Source organism: Scardinius erythrophthalmus (assembly GCF_964197995.2).
Source record: "Scardinius erythrophthalmus genome assembly, chromosome: 20".
Lineage (NCBI taxonomy): Eukaryota > Metazoa > Chordata > Actinopteri > Cypriniformes > Leuciscidae > Scardinius > Scardinius erythrophthalmus.
The window spans coordinates 14,365,258-14,387,471 of record NC_138240.1 but is presented as its reverse complement, the minus strand read 5'-3'; the positions used below and the strand labels follow the sequence as shown (position 1 = coordinate 14,387,471).

The window sequence follows — 22,214 nt, the reverse complement described above, 5'->3', positions numbered from 1 at the left end:
GATTTTTCTTCGGCAGGGTGACAGCACAAGCCGTGAAGATGCCGTGACCCTCGGTGTTGGACTCTGCAATGCTGGTTTCATGCACCATGGTCAGTCTTTATATACTTATGTTGACTACTTTAAATGTTTCAGTGGACTTTTTATTTTTTATAAAAAAAAAATTATTTAGCCTCATAATGTCATAAACTTGATCTTCTGGTGAAATAAAAAAAACTTCTCTTTGGTGATGTATGCTGCCACTACTTCTGTTTTTCTCTAGTGGCATTAAATGGAATTTTCAAAAAGTAAAGATTTTGAAACGAGATTTCCTGAACACTGACCACATTAGCGGTCAGTCAGAAAATAAAACTGCTGCCATTGGTTGGTGCAATGTTGCTGTGTAGGGCTGATCAGGCTGCTCAAACAAACAGAGAAATGTTTTGATAATGCCACAGAGACACAGTGTTTATACTTTTCATGGGAATCAGACTACGTATGGCTTTCTTATAGATGCCACTGTTTATTGAAGAAATTACACAAGTCATCTTTAAAAAAAAATCTTCATATTTTGTTATTGGTCTTCTCTGTTTGCAACACATGCTGTGGCCAGGGCAAAACTTTGAACCGTGGCGGTGTTTGTGTACGAGAGAAAGTGAAAGAGAAAAGGTTTTGACTCCTGGCAGCATTAAAGCCATCTTGGAAATATAATGCCACATTAATTGTGTTTTAAAATAAAGCAGTAAGCCACAATAAGCTGTTGTTTACTGTGATTTTATAACAGCTAAACGGTGTTATTAGGCACAATGTGAAGCTGTTCTAAAATCACTGTAAATCACAGCTTCACGGGGCTAATTGCTTTTATAAAACGATTGCTGCACATACCTGGCAACATTTCATAAAATATACACTCAGCAACAATTTATTGATGACAAATAATTATTCCGCCAAGCAATGTTGTTCTTCAGCAATGTTTAGCAGAATGATTGCCAAGCAACTCACAGACACAGAAACACACTGATACTGTATAATGGCATAGTAATACTGATGTAATAGGTCACAGGTGTGTGTTTATAAAGTATTTTACAATGGATTCGAATGTGGCTCAGCAGGTCACGATCAAGTTCTGGAACTATCCTTTTTATAATGCTAATTTAATTGCTTAGTGTTATATATCTCTTTTTTTTTTTTTCTAAATTCATTAATTAGTGCATTAGTGTCACACACTTATTGCTTTTTTAACATCACACTCTCCATGTGTCTGCCAGAGGTCATAGTGTAAAATGGAGAGAGGTAAGTGTGTTGTAGATGTAAACAGCTGTTGGAAAAACATCTGGGGCCTCTGATGGAACAGAAATGATCACAATAATGGAAAAGAACATTTTACGATGAGATACACATGCTCATAGACACATGCCTCCTGTCAGAGTTATAGAAGTGTTCTGCGGTCATGTCGGATCTCAACTTCCAAAACTATCCTCAACAATATTTTGCTTGGAATTCACAGACAGAACAGCCTGTCCCTACAAAGTTCCTGAACACACACACACACACACACACACACACGCACACACACTCATACCCACACACACAGACAGACACACACCTTCCTGAGAGGGAAAAACAGTGCACTTGCACACACCAGACCTCCCATTAAATCCTCTTCCTTCATCCTTCACCTCAGATTTGCCCAGCCATCAATCCCACAAACATCATGAGTTGTTTTAACGTGAACTGAAGGGTGATGCAATTGGCCTTCTTCACTCTGTCAAATCGTTTTGTCATCATCAGCAGATATGATAAGCACTGAGTTATAAGTGTTTTTTTTTTACCAGTTTATAAAAGTAGCAAAATGTTTATTTTTTTCTTTCTCAGTTAAATTTAGTTCTATCTTTGCCTTGCAGTTCTGGAGAAAAGCGAATTTAAGGATGACTCGCAGTTTTTCCGCTTCTATGCCGATGAGGAGACTGAGGGTACGAGCTCCAAGAGTAAACAGCTTCGCAGTGACTTCAAACTCATCGAGAACATCCTTGCCAAATCCGTATTGGTGAGATACAAAGACACGTACACATCAGGGGTTTTACCCCTGTGGAGAGCAGTGTTGAGGGACAACCAACTAGCAATGCCACTTACTTAACCACATTTTTCCATAGCTTGACAGTAGCTGAACTTCTTTCAAAATTCAGTAGCTTTTCTAATAACAGCATTGTAGCTGTTTATACTGCATGTCCCTTTATAGCCCATAAGAACTAGGCCATCAAAATAATTAAAGGCTCTTTCCTGACATTTCTCTCAAATGTAGCTTTGAATTGCAGTTTGTTTGTTTTCACTGATTCATTTGAGTCCCATTGGGAATTTATGTTATCATCTTTTTGTAGCATTAATATCTGTTCTACTTTAAATTAGGTTGCTTTTTTTGTTTTAATTAGTTTTTATTAAGGTATTTAATAGTTTAAGTAAAAAATGATCATAAATCCAAAATGTAAAAATTTGCAATTTACTCCCACTGCGAAGTTTGTATTCTTTTAATTTAGCTAAGAGGTCACAGTGTGACATATCGATCTTCTACTTGTCACACGTGATACAATTTCAAGTGTCCAAGTTCACCAAACTTGAACTTTTAACACAGCACAATGCCCACTTGTGTTTGCATTTCTGGACTCCCACATTCGCATGTGAATGAATGGAAGTAAAAAAAGTAGTGTGACTGCCTCTTTAGGTGTATTTACTGTAGATTTACTAGTTCAGTCTTAAGATGCTATCTTAGATTCTGTTTTAATTGTAAAAAGTATGATTTTAGTTCAATCACTCTAAATTGTGTAGCTATATCAGATTCAGATCATTTACCCACTGACCTCACATTTATAACGCACCCACTTTTATTCATAGACACATACACATGCTACTACACGCACTCAAGCAAAACTATCAGCAGTGCATCGATTTTCTCCTCCGTGCCAATTAAGACCCTCCTTAGCCATCAGTAATTACCCTGACCTTTACAAACTACTCTTTCATGCCTTATTGACTGACAGATTCCTCATCCAGACCATCAAATGCATGAAAATCTTGCATTCTCTCCTCTCTGTTTAGAGGCTAAGAGCTTCTCGATTTACCCTTCTCAGCCAGCCCTCTCAGACGTCACGCCACTGCAGTTTTTCAGAGAAAATAATGGTTGATGGATAGAAATAAAACAGAGGAAGACATTTACAGGGCTGGTAAACATGTTCTGCTTCAGCTCTTATATAATAAAAGCACATAAAAGCCCATCTCCCATGTGTAGCTGTGGAGAAATTGAGCATTATATCCTTGTTATGATCCATGATTAAGCCTTTAGCACCTGAGCTGACCTATTAGCATGCAGCTGTGGCACATATGAGCAGATTATTGTTTAGTTATTTTTAGAAGAACAGACTTAACACCTCAAACAGCTTTTTGACTAGAGGATACGTAGCTTGTTCACACGTTTGCACAAACACTGCAGCTCTCTCAGCATGGCACCGAACTGCTAAATCACAATTTGAATCCTGAAAGTTACACGTTCTGTTCCGTGCTGTCACTTGCTGAATTTTTTTCTTAGATGCACAAATGAAATCACCATAATAACGTCCTACTCTCCTGCTAATATTGACCGTCATGATGATGCAGTGACTCTTTTGTCCCCGTACAGATCCATCCTGACGAGGAGGACTATGGGTTTGAGATCGAAGAGAAGAACAAGGCCATCGTAGTGAAGAGTGTGACCAGGGGCTCATATGCAGAGGTATGAGGTTGAGCAACCATCTTCTAAATTGAGCATTGCTGCATACAGGTCAGATGTATTTTTGATTGAAGGCCAGTTTTTTTTTTTTTTTTTTTTTTTTTTTTTTTTTTTTACAAAATGCAATTTCGCGAAAGTATTCCTCCATTCCTCTAGTTCTTCATGTTTCTCTTCCCCATATATATAACTAAAAAACTGACTGAGCTTTCCCAAAATACATGCCAATGGTTGACTTTAGTCCCACAGAGTCTGCCACATTTGGGTTTTCCCTGCGTAAGTTGTGTTTTCTTTCTTATTAGGCATTTCCACCCAAATTCTGTCCATATGTGAGCTGATAGCCTTCCATAGGGTTACAAAACCTAAACCACTGTTTTCTCTCATGTTTTAATATATTCAGTGGAGTTGCAGTGTCTTTACAAGGCTGTGTCTGATCATCAGTCACATTTAGCACCGGGCCTTTGACATAATATGTTATAGATTTGGAATATGCAATTTCATAAAACCTCTCAAGAAAATGTCCCATTAATAGTTAGTAGTAGTAAAAAAAAAAAAAAAATCATTCTAAAATGCTGATTTGGTGCTCAAGAAACATCAATGTTCAAACAGTTGTGCTGTTTAATAATTTGTGGAAACTGTTTTCAGGATGAATAGAAAGTTCAGAAGAAAAGCATTTATTTGAAACAAATATTTTGTAACTTCAAATGTATATGCATCCTTGCTGAATAAAATTTCTTTAAATTAAAAAAATGTAAAAATAAAAACTTTATATATATATATATATATTTAACTTAAAAAAAATTCTTCAAATAACTGTCAAATAAATTTTCATTCTACACTAATTGTACATTATGCCAATGATAATTGTGAGGGTTATTATTCTGAAAACAAAAACAACAGCAAAAAGCATCATATTCTGTATACAAAATATAATTTCTTAAATTTCTCTTGATTTTGTAGTGAATATGTCTAGGACGTTTTATTTGACTGGCTTGTGAGATTCACCCATGTAAAGGTTATATTAACTGTAGAGCATGGCGCTAGCAACACCAAGGTCATGGGTTTGATTCCCAGGGAATGCATGAACTGATAAATGATATACCTTAAATGCAATGCTTTGAATGAAAGCATCTGTCAAATGCATAAATGTATATTACTATGAAAATATATCTGCATAACAGCGCATCATTTTCATGTAAAATCATTTTATGTGTGTACATTTTATTTTATGTCTGACTTATTCACAGTCCACATGGTTTATATATACTGTATGTGTATATATATATAATGGAAAGACCAAGTGGAGTCATCCCTGTCTTGTGCCACGCTCTACTGTAATACAATCTGATAATGTCCATTTATTTTTATCCAGTGTGGGGTTGTCTAATAATGTGTTCACCTTTCTTAAACTCTTCTTGAAGGCCAGATCTCTCAAGGACTCTTTTTGGCGTCTAACCATGATTGTTTCCCAGGTCTTTTGTTGGATGTGTAGTGTGGATCTAATCTGATAAGTCTGCCTTTTGGGAATAAACGCTGATCAGTATGTGTCATTTGAATGAGGACCTCTTCAACTCGGATGCGTTATTTTCAGTGCACAGGGTTATTTGTGTTCATGCTCTGTACAGCTCTGCCAGATCTTTATGGAAGAAGATTGGTAGATAATTATGGTTAAGATCTAAACCACCACTGATTTTATCCCCACTGTGCCTGTTAGACCTGACACAAGACATTCTGTCCATATTAAAGTGTCACACTGCTCACAGGAGCATCAGCTGAAGATGAGAGCGTGACTGTAATGCTGATTAATACAGTGAATGAGTAGAAGCGCTGTATGTTCTGACGCTTATGTCATGGGCCGCTCAGATCTGCAGTCTTGGTCCAGGACACGCTTGCTGAATTCATTCAATCCCTCCGTCTTCACAGCACTGCTCTCTGGAGATCAGGGAGAAGCAATTAAGCATGTCCCATCATATTCTCCACAGAGTCATCACACTTCATCTTTTTTTCTCCCCTTCTTTAAAACTTGCCCTTTCCTTCTTTCTTTCTTTCTTTCTTTCTTTCTTTCTTTCTTTCTTTCTTTCTTTCTTTCTTTCTTTCTTTCTTTCTTTCTTTCTTTCTTTCTTTCTTTCTTTCTTTCTTTCTTTCTTTCTTTCTTTCTTTCTTTCTTTCTTTCTTTCTTTCTCTCTTTTCTTTCTTTCTTTCTTTCTTCCTTTCTTTCTTTCTTTCTTTCTTCTTTCTTTCTTTCTTTCTTTCTTTCTTTCTTTCTTTCTTTCTTTCTTTCTTTCTTTCTTTCTTTCTTTCTTTCTTTCTTTCTTTCTTTCTCTCTTTCTTTCTTTCTTTCTTTCTTTCTTTCTTTCTTTCTTTCTGCTTACAAAGGTTTTAGGCTGTGTAACACTATTGTACCAAATGTGTAGGTTTCTTTTTTCCGCTTTTTCTTATTTGCTTCATTCTTAGTTTCTTCTTTTCACTTTTCTTTTCATTTATTTATTCTTTCCTCACATCCTCCTCCCTCCTCCTCTTCCTTATTTCTTTCCTCTGAACTTTCTTTCCTTCCTCCTTTTCCTCTTCTCTCCTTTCCTCTCTTCTCTACATTTTTTTTTTTAGTTTAGTTTATATGCACAAGTATAAAATATATACATAAAAACAATAAAATGCAATCCAAATACTGTGCAGGGAGAGGCAGAAAACCCAAAAGATTTCCTAAACAACTAAGAAAAAAAAAAAACTATAAAATTAAAGAAAGAGCTAAATTTCAATAACAAATAAAGAAATGTATATGACTGAATCAAGTTAGTTACAACATATATAAAAAACAAAACAAAATAATATTTCATAATATTAAAAACATTCCATAATTTAATACCCCTAAATCTTTTTCAGTATTGACCTCTATAAGTGAGAAATTTAGGAAGATGAAAATCTGAAGATTGATAGTTCAGTAACAGTGAACCTGTAAATTTACTTTAAAATACATATAAAATTGCTCTGGAATGTTTCCTACACTTGAATATATCTTATAAATAAAAATGCATTATTGAAAAAAAATTATATCATAAATAGTAAGAATTTGAAGTTTCTGAAATAAAGAAGCAGATGAAGTATATGCATTTGATCGGGTTGCAATCCTAACAAAACGCTTCTGTAGGATAATAATGTTTTGAAATGTTGTAGGAAAAGTACTCGCCCGAACTATATTACAATATGAGAGATAACCATAAATTAAACTATAATAAAGAGGAAGAAGACATTCTGTATTAACAAGATGCCTAACTCTCCTTATTATACCGGTAATTTATTTTTCTGCTCACGTAGTCAGCCTGTTTCCTCCAACTCAGGCTCTCGTCAACAAAAACACCCAGTAATTTTGTAGTTGACACTTGAGGCACCTCAATAGACTATTTTTTTAATAATTAGAGATAATTTATTTAAATTAAACCAATTAGCATAAGCAATTAGACCATAATTTACATTCCTAATCAAGAAATAAAAATTTGAGTGAGAGATGACCAAGGTTGTGTCATCAGCAAACATTATTGGAGTAAGAATATTTTAAATATTCGATAAATCATTTTTATAAATAAGAAATAGTAAGGGTCCAAGAATGGACTCCTGAGGAACCCCAGAGAGTAATCTTTTTTTGCTACTGTAGAATGCTAGATTGCTACAATCACACGTTTTAAATTACACCTTCATATGAACTGGTCCGTAATTTGAAATAGCTTATTATAACTTATAAAGCTCTCTCAATTCTTCTGACAATCCTCTAATCCTCATTTACATATCACTCATCTCTCTGTCTCTCTCTTTGGCCACATACACACTTTGTAGTTTCAGCAGTGACAACCCCTAAATTATCATTCTGTTTGTGTACAGAACACGACTCTCTCCCGAAATTGCAAGATTGACACCATGGTAACCATTGCAACTTTCTGGCGTCTCGCGGACGGATCTCCAATGCGAGTTTAAATGTCATTAACAGCTAGTTGTTCAGTTTGGTTCTGTACACACTGCATAGAATTGTCACTGCGGGTGTCACTCCTGTAAATACTGAACTCTTGTGTGTACAGAACAGGATTAACCACTACAAGATGAATTGACAACCTAATTTGTGTACGTGTAATTTGTTTACCTAATTTGTTTGTGTATGTGGCCTTTCTCTCTCTCCCTCCCTTCCACATTATCATACACAGCAAAGAAAAGTGTTATGAATGACACCTTCATTTATTGTGTTTTTGATTGTTTGTCAGTTGGATTCTTGGTATTTCCTTTGTTTTCATTTCATTCCTTTGTTGTTTTTATTTTGTCCAGATGGCAGGCCTGCAGCCGGGAAGAAAGATCTACTCCATTAATGAGGACCTGGTCTTCCTGAGGTCCTTTTCAGAGGTGGAGACCATGATCAACCAGTCCTTCTGTATACGCCGCTCCCTCAGACTGCTGGTGGCCACCAAGAACAAAGAGTGAGTCCTCGTACATGGTAGAAATCAGATACTTACGCACCGACGTGTTAAATGTAGCCAGGCACAGTGTAAAAGGACACTACTGGTGTTAGAGTTACATGCAGGAGAGCTGCACATGGCAAAACTGTTGTTTTTAAAAGAGAATTCATTAATATTTGAAACGAATGCCGGCACTTCTTGTTACTTAGAGTAGACACTGTTATGTGTCCCTAACAATTATATCCATGAAAAAAAAATATTTTGCTACATACCACAAAAAGACATTTAGTAAAACACTCTTGCTCATGTCATAGTGCTTAAATAAAAGGGACAAAAAAAGCCTAGCTTATGTGTTTGTGTGTTATTTGTGTGTATCTGATAGGATTGTGAAGATTCCAGATGTTCATGGCACTCTTCCGTTTGTTCTCTGCGGTTCTTGTCCACCTTACGTTCATGCAGTTAAGAAAGGTGAGTTCTCGTTGTTTGTAATGATCAAAAACACATGCACGTTGTCACATTCATATGTGAAGTGATTATGGCCTCAAAAACCAGACCCAATCCTGTTTTTTCCATAAACATTCATGCATGTCATTCTGAATTGGGGAATGCATTGCATTCCCAACGTATAACCTGCCAGGCAGATGTTGATGTACTATAAAAAGCTTTGAAATGAAGCAAATTCGTGACACCAAGCTGCTGTGGTCATGTGATCAACATCTGGAGCTCTTCAACGTTTGAACCCAAACTCCAGGTCCCTGCACATGTTTCTGGATTTAAAAAGCACATTCTAGGAGCTTTTTGAAGTTAAACCATTAGCTCATCTTCATGGCACTTAGACAAATGCAAAAAGAGATTTATGATGTGTCATTATGGGAGCTTTTATCACTGCCAGTGCCCATGAATGAAGGGGGTGTAAATTCCAGAATAAGTGGTATATTCAAGGCAGAGCTGAGAATGTGAAATCGTCCTGTTAATAAACAATAATCATAAGTTCTTGTCTCATAAATCTTATTGTTGCTGCAACTCACTGAAATGGCCAATTTAAAATCTCTACATCAAACAGTTTTCTTTATTTAGCTCTCCAAGAGAATTTTTTTTGTCGCATACTTTATCATTATGGGCATACATTAATGATACATACATGATCTGACATGTTTCATTGATCTGACTATTCAGGACAGGTACCTGGGAGTACATATAAAAAGCTGCTCTCTTAAAAATAAAGGTTCCAAAAAGTATTTTAAGAAGTATTGTAAGAACCATTTTGGGTCCCCCAAAAAACCTTTCAGTGAACAATTCCTAAAAGAACAATTTTTTTCTCAGTTTGAAGAATATTTTAATAATCTGATGATCCTTTTCCACCACGAAGAACCTTTTGTGCAATGGAAAAAGGGTACATGGATGTTAAAGGTTCTTAATGGAACCATTGATGCCAATAAGGGACCTTTATTTTTAAGAGTAGGCTTCAAAAGGCCAGGAATAACTACAAAAAAAAATCACACAAAAAAACCAAAACATTTCAAATGCATTAAAGTACAACAAATACATATAGCTAGGTTGCTACTGTACAAATACAAACTGATGCTTTGTCAACACTGATGAGGCAGCTAACATAACATCAAACACATTGTGTGTTAGACAGTGTCTAGACCAGTTTGGATTTGCCTACATGTAAAGTATACAACCTATTCACATCAAAATCATCCATTTGACGTCTTTTATTGGTTTATTTAAGGTTATTGTGCATTATATGCATTCTTTTTGTGTGTATACAGGCTCTGAGGCAGCTGCAGCGGGTCTTCAGCCTGGTCAGTGTGTGCTTAAAGTCAACGGAAACAACATGAACCAGAGCAGTTACCAGGAAGTATTGGAGCACTTCAGTGGCTATCAGCCTGTCCTGGAGCAGCAAGACACAGTGAGAATCAGCATGCATTGTGTTTAACTCTTCATTGTGTTTTTCTATAGGCTATGTAGGCCCACATATGGTGATCCTAGAGGTTGTTTCTTTCTGACACTCAGTACAGTCACACTCACAATACAGTACCTGTTTCCTCCCTTTGTGACAATATTTTCTTCTGCCACAGAGCTGTGGTCAGTGGGCGTACCGTGTGTATGAGGATGTGGAAGAGCAGATGTCTTTCAGGGGTTGTGAGAATGGCTCAGATTCAGAGGATGGCTGCACTAATGGAACAGGTAGAATGTGTGTGTGTTTGCTGGCAAATGACAGGTGTACCCAGAAAAAGGTTATTATCGTTAACGGAAACTATTATGAATGCAAAAGCCAATGGGAACACTAGATCCAATGTCACATGCATTTGTGAATGCAAGCTCATGTGAAGAAGTTTTGTTATCTGCTACAGTATGTACCAAAATTCATGTGTGGTGAACTCATGCAAAGACATTTGACCAATAGAGGATCAACATAATGCATAATAACAAACTGATAAATATCTCAAACCTGGCTTGACAATTATAGTATTACAATAGATTTCTATTTCAAATAAATGCTGTTCCACAAAAATATTAAGCAGCACAACATTGATAATAAGAAATGTTTCTTATTTATTTCTTTGTAATAACCAAATCAGCTTATTAGAATGATTTCTGAAGGGTCATGTGACATTGAAGACTGGCGTAATGGCTTTAAATGAATAAAACATTTAAACAGATATTTTAAATTGTAATGCTGTTTCACAATATCATTGTTTTTACTGTATTTTTGATCAAATAAATGCAGCCTTGGTGAACATAAACTGCATACAAATGGTTGTGTGTATATTTATCTTATTGTTTATAATTTAAAATGTCTGAACAATTTAAACTAAAACTAAACTGAAAATGCTCAATTAAATAAAAATATGAACTTTAAACTTATGTTATTGTTTATAATTTAAAGTTTTTCTGAACAATTTCAGTTCTTTTCATACTGTAATTTACCTTTGTGATGGAAATGGGTCCTGTGTACATTCATCTGTGTTCCTGTTGGATTCTTTATATCTGTGTGTTCTCTGGATTTTCTAGGCTCTGTAAGAAGGCTGGAACTGTTGTCCATCTCTGACGATGTTCCTTCGGTCAGTCTGAATGTGGATAATGTTCATGTGGAACATGGGGTTGTGTACGAGTACGTCAGCACAGCAGGGATCAAACAATGTGTTCTGGAGAAGATGGTGGAACCCAAGGGCTGCTTCAACCTCGCTGCAAAGGTCAGACCATGCTTAAACAATGAATATATGACTTCTGAATTTTGTTTCTGATGACCTATGTTTGGGCCTGTGCAAATATAAGTTAAATTCCAATATAGACATACCGAGGAAGTTTTCTCTAACCTATCACATGTTCTTGTGTGTATTTTGAATTTTCTCAGATACTGAAGGCCTTTGTGAAGGACGACAGTCTGTTTGTGAAAAGCTGCCGACAGCTAATGGCTCAGAATGAGAAAGTGGTGACGATGCCACAGTTTGAGTTTCGAAACATCTGTGACAACAAGTTGGAGAGCATAGAAAAACGCATTAGCTGCTACAAACAGGTGTGGCTTCTCTCTGTGTTACTACTTAGTCATTTTGTCATATTCCCTGGTGCACTTCATATTAGATAAGAAAATATCACAATGCTTTGATACATGAATTGTCGTTTTTTTTCTTATTTTCTTAAATCAATATTTAAAAATGGAAATCTGATATTCATCATAATAAATGGAAAAATAGTTTGCAAGTGCTGTTTCATGGTGCTTTAATATTCTCTTCCAGTTTGTGGAGGAATTGCAGACGAAGGCATCGCCCATGTTTAAGCAGGCGAGCACTCAACCTCACGTTCTGGGCTGCATGGACTTCGTCCCCACAAACTGTCACCTGAACCTGATGCAGGTGACCTGCCCGAAGAACACCTCCTCAGCCGGACGGGCCTTCAGCATCCGCTTCGGACGCAAGAACTCATTCTTCGGCCTTGATCCTGACCAAGGTGCATAGTTATTTAAGGGGATTTAATGCTAAATATTATATTATATTATATTATATTTATTAAAATATTTACATATAATAGTTCATTATTATTTTATAATAAATGTTAATATTTCTATTTCTCAAAGAGATTAATAAAATATGTTGTCTGAAAAATGACTAAATACTACTGTTAAAATCACTCAATTCCCAGATTGTTTTGCCTGGAATTATTTATATCGTGGATTCAGCTCATGGGATTAGTTAACCAAATCTCCACATTATGAACATTTGAAAGTTGTAAAATAGTAATTCGGCTTTATGGTGAAAACCTCCCAGGTTTTGTAAAAACCATGGCCTGCTATTCCCAAAGTAATCCAGAGCTTTTTAAAGCTCCTCCATCAGACCTCCATTAAGACACCATTAGGGCACAATAAGTTGCTTTTAGTGATGTCATCATCCTTGTCCCATAGGCCTACAGTCCTCCACTTAATGAGGCCTAACGCCTGCCCCTCTCTCTTATTATCACGGTTTATGAGGCCTGATGCTTTATTTAAGCCTCATCAAATACAACAAATTAGCAAACTCAACAAAAAACTTTTTGGGGGGTTTCTCCTGGCCTGATTGTAGCAGTTGGTCAGATGTGTCCAGATTATTCTTGGAACAAAAATTAAACAATTTATTCATAGCAATTTTTACTTCAATTTTGTAAAATGTAATTTGTTTTCTTTACAAAAAGAAAAAAACTATTTTGATTAGCAGCAATGCCTGGAATTTTTGATACAGCTTAAATATACCTATAAATTAATAAACCCTTTTGTTGTATATTTTTCTTGATTTATTTGATTTTCAAGTCATTCTAACTGATGCTTTCAAGACTATCAAATCCAAATTCCAAACCATCCTGCAATTTTCAAGACTTCTTTGGCTCCACCTGCCCAGATTGCTGCGGCCCAACTTACTGTCTAGCCGCCACGTGTAGCTGGGAAAAAGGACCACATAATGCTTTGTTCCTTATGCTCCTCAGCACGAGATGTTTTATTTTTCAGTCTCTGCTTCACATCTGCTCTGCAGTTGTCTCACGGTCAGAGATGTTTAAAATTCCTCCGGTACACTTCTCTGCAGCCGAAAGCCTCATGGTCCATGTCTTTACCACATGCAAGAGTACGCCTCGCTGGTTTTCAGCCATTCAATTCTTCTGTTTTATTGAGTCACGGTCACAGAAGCCCAAATCTAGTGTGCTGTGTCCCTAGACAGCATGAAGGCTGTTGCAAAGTCTGGGTACCATAATTATGTCTTCTAAGATGTCTTCTCATGGCCTAAATGGACGGTAGCATTGCTTATATATCCCAGAATGCATTGCAACAAGCTCAGTGAAAAAAGAAATCCAGAATCCTGTATAAATCAAGAAAAGTGACTTTTTAAAACAAGTCTTATGTCATTTTGTTCCTGCAGCCAATCTGAATCCCATGTCCCACGCTGTGCACTGTGTGACCAGCATGGCGGCCCCCTCCTGGAGTTGCCTGAGTTTGGATGAAGAGACAGAGGAGGGTGAGGGGAGCACGGAGGACGGCAGGAAGCATGAAGAGGGAGGTCTCAGCTTCCTCCTCAAACAGGAAGACATGGAGAGCCAGGACAATTACATCTGCCTCTATAACCGCCTGGACATTTCAGTGCGAGAAATGAAGCAATACGTGGCCCAGATAGATGTGTAAGTGGTGAGGTAGATTAACAGTGTATTACCATAAAATAGTGTCTTAAAATAATTACATTTTTGGAAATCTAAAATTACAAGTTGGAAATTATTATTCTATAGTGAATATACATTTAATCTCAAATATTCTTAAGTTTTCAAATATTTAATAAGCTAAAAAAGTTCTATTAAATGGTTTTTGTATTAGGTCAAAAACATTTTAATAGAAACTGCACTCAAGCTTATACTCAAGCTTTAGCTGAAGTATTTTAGATTAAATGTATATTTAACTAGCAAAAATAAATGGCAAAAAGTTTTAAGCACTTTTAAGCACTGCATCAGTTAAAGAGTAAATTGGCACAACTTTTTTCAAATTCTCATCTGGTTTTAGTAGCCTCCTCTTTGAGGAGTTCCTCGAGTTCAAAACTTCAGGATGTTCTTTTATGACAGTCTAAAAATATTTAGGGCTCAGACAGAAAAAAAAAAAACAAGGCTGAAGCCATAACAGACGACTGCAGAGGAAATATTTCAACAGCCTCTCAGGAGGAACAAATGTTTGTTATTCAGTAGCTAGCATGTGCTGATATAGAAGTTAATTGTCAGTGAAATGGAGTCATTTCTCAATCCCATTCCCTCACCTCTCTCCCAGTGCCTTTCTGTCAGTCTACACTTCCCTGTCCTATAAAAGAACAAAGCTCATTAGTAAAATATAAGGGTGTTTGTTTAACTAGGGACACTTTTGTCCTTTTTGTCTTAAAACACTGTTTAAATAAGCTTGAACAATAAGTTAATTTAACGGGGCTATATGTAGAATTTATATGTATATATATATTAAAGTTCAGAATGGCTATAAAAAAAAAATTTAAAAGTAAAAATTCAAATGTTAAGCATACTTAAAGCTACACTGTGTAGGATTTTCTCCCATCTAGTGGTGAAATAGTTTATGACTACCAACTGAATATTACTTTCTAGACCCTCCCATTCTGAGGGCTTTTTAACTCCTACGGTGGCCGTATTATTTCAAATCTGCCGGCAGTCGTGAGTAATTTCCCCCTCGCATTCGTCACAGTGCCACTGAGTGTAAAAACGCGAAAGACGAAGCTTGAATTTCCAGGTATGTCCCTCTTTGGCTAATGTATGGAGATGGCAAGATGGAGGCGCAACATGGCTGCCGCCATTCGAGCGGCTCGCTCGTATGTATTCTAAATGTCAGATTCTACGCTTACGAGAATACTTGATTAGTTGGCTTCAGCTTTACTGAATAGAAAATTCAAAAGAACAGCATTTAATTTAAATAAAATCATTTGTAACAAAGTAGAAGTGTTTACTTTTTTCTTTTGATCAATTTAATGCATCCTTTTTTTCCATGAGGGGAAAAATAAACCCAGGTTTAGTGTCAAAGCACTCTTAAAATTCATTAGAACAATTCCTGTCTAGCTGTTTCCAAACCTTTCTATATAAATTTTTATTTTTAGACTTCTGTCTTCGATAACTGGACCGACCCAGCCCCAGGGCTCTGAGCTACCCTCGATTGAGACCGCCCCCTTAACCTCTCCCATACCGGAGGAGACGGACCAAGACAAGACGGAGCATTGCGGGAACAAGAGAGTGTGCTTCAAAGTGAACGAAGACGATCAAGAGGACTCTGGACACGACACTATGAGCTACAGAGACTCATACAGGTGGGGAAAAGATTGTTGATGATGATGTTTATGAAACATCGTCAAGCCTGGGTGCTTAAATGAGTAACAAAGGTTTGCGTCAAGCCTGCAACATGTCCTGATCCCATCATCTCTCCTTTCTTTATCCATCTAATCAGTTTCTAAAATGTCCATATTGAGAAGAGCAGCAACTTTCTTCTCTCTTATGAGTTTCACAGTAACATTTTGTTTTCCATGAAATGACATATAAAAGTTGATTTAAAATCCCACTCTTCCTCCAACACGCGTGAAACGGAGAGAGGCAAGAGAGAGTGAGCGAGACGGGGCTTCTGGGCTCCTGTCAAACAGATGTTGCTAAAACAGACACGTAGGGAGACGATAAACATCCCTGACAAAGAACCTGTTGTGTCACAGCGACCCAGACGCCCGCTTTAACCACTAAAGAATACATTCAGTCACTGTTGTTATGTCGTCATTATATGGAGCAAAGTTTGTTTGGTTGTGATCTAGACCTGACGGAGCAGGGCAAAACTGAGACTGACCACAGCCGAGTGGATTTTTTTTTTTTTTTGCTTCTGTCAGGATAACCGGTTGCCTGCCTTTGCACCCTCTATCATTATGTGGCGTTCCACTTTAAAATCCTGCTACTCTGTGATAGGGTGAGCTCATGAACAGCTGCAGCCATCATGTTTTATAGATAGAAACGTTTTTCCTCTATTTAGGCTCTTACAGCAAGTAGCTGGATTTGTCTGTGGGATGTAGGTAGGCCGTCTGTTCTTGTTATCGTGAGAAGAGGGCTGGCTGTTAGGGAACATGAACTTTCAAGGGTTCAGGAGGTTAAATGGTAAAACATTTTTTTCTTTTTCAATTTCTGGGAGTGATACAACCTGCTGGTCATGAGCTTGATTTGCTTCCATTCTTGGCTTGTGGCGGCGCTAAATTTAGCCTCTCCTCTAGTTTTGGGGTGGGTAAAGGGAACTTCTGCTACTCTTCTAGTGGGTAGAAGTACAGCCTGTCTTCCCCTCTCAAGCTTTTTTGGAGCACAAAGTTTCATTCTATATCAGAGTAAACATTTCAAGGCTGCCAAGTAGACATCCACCTAAAACATTATTGATATCAGTGGATAAACGTTGAAATTGGAAGTTTGTTGATGTTTAAATTGTTGTGAAATGACTTCAGTTCTAATAATCTGTATACCATTGTTTTAAAGACATATTTCACCCAAAAATGACAATTCTACTATCATTTACTCACCTTCATGTTGTTCTATACCGTAACATAACATTCTTACTTAAAGTTTTTTACAGAGTGTGGAAGCTTGCTCTTTTTTTTATTTATTTTTTTGTGCCGTTTTTCTGGGGAAAAAAACATTTTAACATTAGGAGCTAGAAGCAATATTAGCTAATCAAAATCCAGAATTCTTGGCCCAAACAAGTTGATTAATATGTGTTCAACAGTCCTGCTGCTGTATATCAGTGAATGTCATCATTAAATGAGCATGGACCGACCATACGGAGAGCTTGGGAAATTGATCGTTTCAGTGAAGTTTTTCATTAGATTTGTATTTTTTCTTCAGCTTTGAATAATTACTGAACTCGATATTGGTTTGATTGAATATCATACTTTCAGAATGGTTCAAAGCGTTTTTGTGAATGAGTAAATATCAAATTTTGAATCAGTCTCTACAAGCGTCCTTTTCATCACATGAACTAAAAAACATTTGTACTTGTGTTCTACAGTGAGTGTAACAGCAACCGGGACTCAGTGCTGTCATACACCAGCGTCCGGAGCAACAGTTCATACCTGGGCAGTGATGAGATGGGCTCAGGTAACTGTCGTCTTTTTTAAACGTGGTTACAATGTTGAAATTCAGTACAATTACTAAAAGGAAATTGCTACTTTTATTTTGTTTTCCAGGAGATGAGTTACCATGTGATATGCAGATCCCTTTCGACAAGCAGGATAAACTACACGGATGTCTGGAACACCTCTTCAATCAGGTATATTGATTTCCTCAATCATAAATGAAACTTTTAGAGTCTTTTGCCAATTTAAACTTGATATTCCCTTTGTAACTGTTGCCCTTTGTCTGACACCGCTCACCTTCTTATTTTATCTTCTATTTTTGCTCTTCATCAATACATCCCCTCTTAGTTTCCCTCTCTAACTCCCACAGTATCGTTTATCACATTACCAACATCTCTAGTGAGCACTCTTTGACCTATACACCTCTGCTCTTTGACCTCAAAATCTATCGTCTTCTGGAGGTCACCAGATTTTGACCCCCTCTCAATTACTCAGATATCAATAAATGGGCTCTTTATCCAGTGTAGACAGGTTACATGTGGACAGACTGAAAGCAGCAGGCCTGGCGTTAGCAAGGGCGTGTAGCCGGTCTTCAGTTAGCACAGGATGTGTGTGTGGTGACAGACATAACTGTGTCTTTTTCATTCTCAGGTTGACTCTATCAACAGTCTCCTGAAGGGCCCTGTCATGAGCAAAGCTTGTGAGGAAACCAAGCATTTTCACACCGACCACAGTCAGCCAGGTACCGCCCGGTCAGGGTGTGCGCTATATTTGAATGTGTGCTATCTTTGGAAACTCATTTGAGGGATGTGTGTATTTGGGTTTTCCGTTAGTGTGTGGGGGACATTTTTGGGTAGGGGCGTGTGAATGTTTCTGTTTACATCTGTACGTTATTACCACTGCATATGAGAAAACCACACTAGTTTCTCCTATGTGTTTTATGTATTTTAGGGGTGTTTATAATTAGTCCCTGTTTTAAAAAAAGGGTCTGACAGCAATTATGTATTTTTAATTTTTTTTTGTGCGTGTTCACACTGCCAGTTACACCTATTGTCCTGTTTGTAAGATACTGCAAACCACATCTGTGAACATCTTTTATTGTTACCTTCACTTTTTTTCCGTAATAGAGTTTCGGCACACAGATGACTGGACTATGCGTTGGCGGCACGTCTTGCACAAGAACATCCAGGAGGACCCTTGGAACCTGCCCATTTCAATCAAATCTCTAGTTAACAGCCTTCATCGCTTCGTAGAAGGTACGCTTAAGTCTGAACAATCAATATCAAATATCAAAATAACCCTTTTACTTTTTTAGTACATGTTTTTGTTTTATTGTGCAAATTATATTATTAGTGTAAATTATTTTAATGCAGATTTATGTAATAAAACTTTCAGTTATAATAGCAAATAAATTAATTCCAAAAGTAACTTTACCACTGGGATATATCAAGATGCTAGTGATCAAATTCAAACTTGCATTCATGTCTTGCTCCATTCAGATTTTTCGTAATTATAGTCAGTAGAATGTCTGTTAAGGGACCATCAAAATATTGGCATGCAGTTGCAAAGTTACTAAATGTATAATAATTTCTAAAGTGGACTATTGAAATAGTGTCAACTGTTTTTGCATTTAAAACCATGTGACACATGGCAGTGGTCTGGGGACCTGTTTATTAAAACTTGAGCCCTATGCTTTGTATGACAGAGCTAGCGCAAGTCACATGTCCGTCTAGCATGTTCAAATAGAAAAACAATGGAAAAGCAGAGTAGTGGAAATGCTACTCAGTAAAAAATGTTAAAGTTTCCCAAGCCTTGTCATACAGTTATATTGTCTTGTATTATAGTGTGTTGGGTTGTATTCATGTCTATTTGTAACTGTGTTTCAGATGGAAGGAGTCAACTCTTGTTGGCGCTGCTCAAATGCACTGGTAAGTTACGCCTTGATATGAACTTTCCCTTGTTGAACTTGATCATTGTAGATCATTTCAAATAGCTATTAAGAAGTCAACCCAGAATGTTTACATGATCCTGCACTTGCGTCATCATCTGAGTGAGATTTCAGACAGGAAACTGCAGTGTATTTGATTTGTCTTCCCCACTACAGTTTTGGATTATCCTGTATTTACAGACACCTCTGTGTGTGATAAGGGAGTGTTTTATTCTGTATCAAGGAGTACGTACATGTGTTTGTGTGCGTGCAGCCAAGTTGCAGTGGGGCGTGTCAGTTTGTGAGCTCAGTGAGCAGTAGACGCAGATAAAGTGAGAGAACAGAGAGAGTGGGATTTGTCCCATGGGGTCTGTGGTGGGAGACATATGGAAGCTGTTGAGCGTTTGCTTTGGAACCTGATCTAGAGCTCTTATCCCTACTGCTCCACACAGACAGCAGCTCCAAACCCTGTTCCCGCCCAGTGCTGAAACCCACCATCTGCTTAGAGTATTACACACTCGGACCACGGCTTACAACTGTTTTAGGGCATTCAGGAATCACCTCACACCACTGATTTGGATATACTGTATGCTGATCTGTGAACAGCAAATTAATCAGTATTAGCTACATATGTCAATTTAAAAACACAAATTTAGAGCAATTAAAAACTATAAAACAGCAGTTAAAAAAAAACATTTAATAATGTCCTCTGACCCATACATATTCATCATTTGGGGTTTTTTCTCAATACATATTTATATGTGCAATTAATTTTAATGCATTACATTTATTTCAATGTAATCAATTTGATGAATAAAATACAATAACATTTTAATAGAGAACCTATGATGTTATGAAGCTGTACAGTATACTGTATGCTACTGTTCAAAAGCTTGGAGTCAGAACTATTTTATTTAAAGAAATTAATACTTTTATTCAAGATTTCTATTTAAAATAAATGCTGTTCCCAGCACAATGAATATATGTGTAAACACGCATATTTATACAATACTCTTCTATGATAGACACAGAACTCCAGTTGCGGCGGGATGTCATATTCTGTCAGTCCCTGGTGGGGGCGCTGTGCGCATTGGCGGAGCAGTTTGTGAACGCACTGAACCTGCGCTTCAACAATAACGGAGAGTATGAGGAGGACAGCAAAGAGGTGAGCCGTAAATGGCTGGAGCAGATCGCCACCATCGGAGTGCTCTTCAACTTCCAGTCAACACTCTCTCCACATGTGGTAAGACAGATGACCAGAAGTCACATCTTCGAATCTCATAGCTGATTCAGTGACACTCATCCCACAATGCCTCAGTGCCTACTACTACTATACACAAGCATGATAATAATGTCGTAGAACCTCTTATTCCTGGAATTGAATCTTGGGACTAAATAAGGAATAAATATTGAACCAAGGCCACTGATTTCCAAAACCTCCAAGATTTCTCATCAACAGGAAACCATTCTAGTCACACAAGTTTCTTCTTTAGATATGCTGTATGACAATAATACTGTCAGAATGCTGTTTATGAATTCAGATAGGGTGTAACGGTACACAAAAATGATGGTTCGATATGTACCTTGGTTTTTGAGTTCAACGTTTTTGGTAAAGCATAGGGGCAAAAAAACTATACAAGGTTTATTTTTTATTAAACATTGGTTTACTGAACAGATTATGTCTGTCTATTAAATTTAAAAAAAAAGTCTGTCAATAAAACACTGCAGTTTATGGTGCTGTTGTAATTGGGGCAAGATATTTGAAGTGCTTATAGAGTGCTTATTAGAATGATAATATCCTGTTTTAATATAGCATCACTACGTCTGTTTGGCGCACATGCGTACCCAACCAAAAGACCCATATTGACATTTTTTGGTAGGAATATGTGTACCGTTACATCCCTGGTATGCAATATATTGTTTTCGTCAAATACTCTCCTGCTTCACCATTAAGGACTTGATTAGTTTGGGCTCACAAACGGTTTCCTTCAACAGAGAGAAGAGCGAATCATGCTGGAAGATACAAAAGCAGCACTGCAGGATCTGGAGAAAGTCACCGTGCTGTTCCGCCTAATGGAGGACGAGTGCCTCGTCCCAAGTAAGACATCACATAGAGTAACACATGGAGTATTAACACAGAAAAAAAATTCCCCAGCATTTTTAAAAGAAATGTGTGTGATTCTTTCACTTAGCCAACCTTAAAATGTGAATGTGACTGATTTACCCAATAAGTACTGTGACACTTTCAAAACATTGCACATACTGACCCTCCCGACACTGCAACATTGGCTCAAATAGTGTTTTTATTTTTAGCAGGACTATATTTTTGCTAAGCCAATGCCAGACAAAAGGAGTGTTTGCTGCCAGGCTTCCCCTTTTAAATAATTTTTAATAACATAATAAATAACACCGTAATAATTTATTTAAATATTTTTTATTCTAATTGTTTATTAGAATGTATGTAATTTATTAATTATACATTTAGTTTTATATTTAATGTAAATTTGATATGAATAAATATTTTCTCACTGGGTACCAACCAGTGTTATTTTAGTATTATTTATGTACTTTTATTGTTTTTTTTAATATTTTGAATTAGCTTTTATTTTTTATTTTCAGATTTGATTTAGGTTTTAGTTAAATTTTATAGGAATTTTTTGTATTTTTGATATTTTTATTTAGTTTGTTTTAGTTTTTAATTAACTATTTAGGTTTCATTTATTTGTATTTATTTGTATACATCCGGGTGTGCGAACGTCGCGGACCCTCCTGATGCCAAAAATAACGTCACAAGGAAAGTGTGAGGACCGTAGCGGAATACGGACGGCCGAAGTATACTATGAGCTTAAAAACAGCACTCCCTCCCCCTCCACACAAACATAAAGTACACACACCCTCCAGATGTCCTCTTCAGGAATGTCAGCACAGTTAGCCATGATAGGAGAGCAGCTTTATCTGCCGTCTTCTGTTTTGGTTTGAGTGAATCCGAGGGAGGATGTTCTGCTCAGTGGTTTGTTTCTGCC

At 37.0% G+C, this 22,214-nt stretch overlaps 1 protein-coding gene across 1 annotated transcript in view; it reads left to right on the top strand.

Annotated features, from left to right (window-relative positions):
- Positions 1-22,214, top strand: part of prex1 (phosphatidylinositol-3,4,5-trisphosphate-dependent Rac exchange factor 1) — a 71,851-nt gene that overhangs the window by 42,981 nt on the left and 6,656 nt on the right. The window contains exons 15-33 of the mRNA XM_081349673.1: positions 17-89; positions 1,881-2,023; positions 3,647-3,739; positions 8,042-8,190; positions 8,552-8,637; positions 9,945-10,084; positions 10,254-10,362; positions 11,191-11,372; positions 11,534-11,695; positions 11,916-12,126; positions 13,560-13,815; positions 15,273-15,479; positions 17,198-17,286; positions 17,376-17,458; positions 17,916-18,006; positions 18,392-18,520; positions 19,151-19,192; positions 20,217-20,434; positions 21,187-21,289. Of these exons, the coding sequence (XP_081205799.1) occupies positions 17-89; positions 1,881-2,023; positions 3,647-3,739; positions 8,042-8,190; positions 8,552-8,637; positions 9,945-10,084; positions 10,254-10,362; positions 11,191-11,372; positions 11,534-11,695; positions 11,916-12,126; positions 13,560-13,815; positions 15,273-15,479; positions 17,198-17,286; positions 17,376-17,458; positions 17,916-18,006; positions 18,392-18,520; positions 19,151-19,192; positions 20,217-20,434; positions 21,187-21,289 (2,566 nt within the window). The remainder of the gene's footprint in view (positions 1-16; positions 90-1,880; positions 2,024-3,646; positions 3,740-8,041; positions 8,191-8,551; positions 8,638-9,944; positions 10,085-10,253; positions 10,363-11,190; positions 11,373-11,533; positions 11,696-11,915; positions 12,127-13,559; positions 13,816-15,272; positions 15,480-17,197; positions 17,287-17,375; positions 17,459-17,915; positions 18,007-18,391; positions 18,521-19,150; positions 19,193-20,216; positions 20,435-21,186; positions 21,290-22,214) is intronic.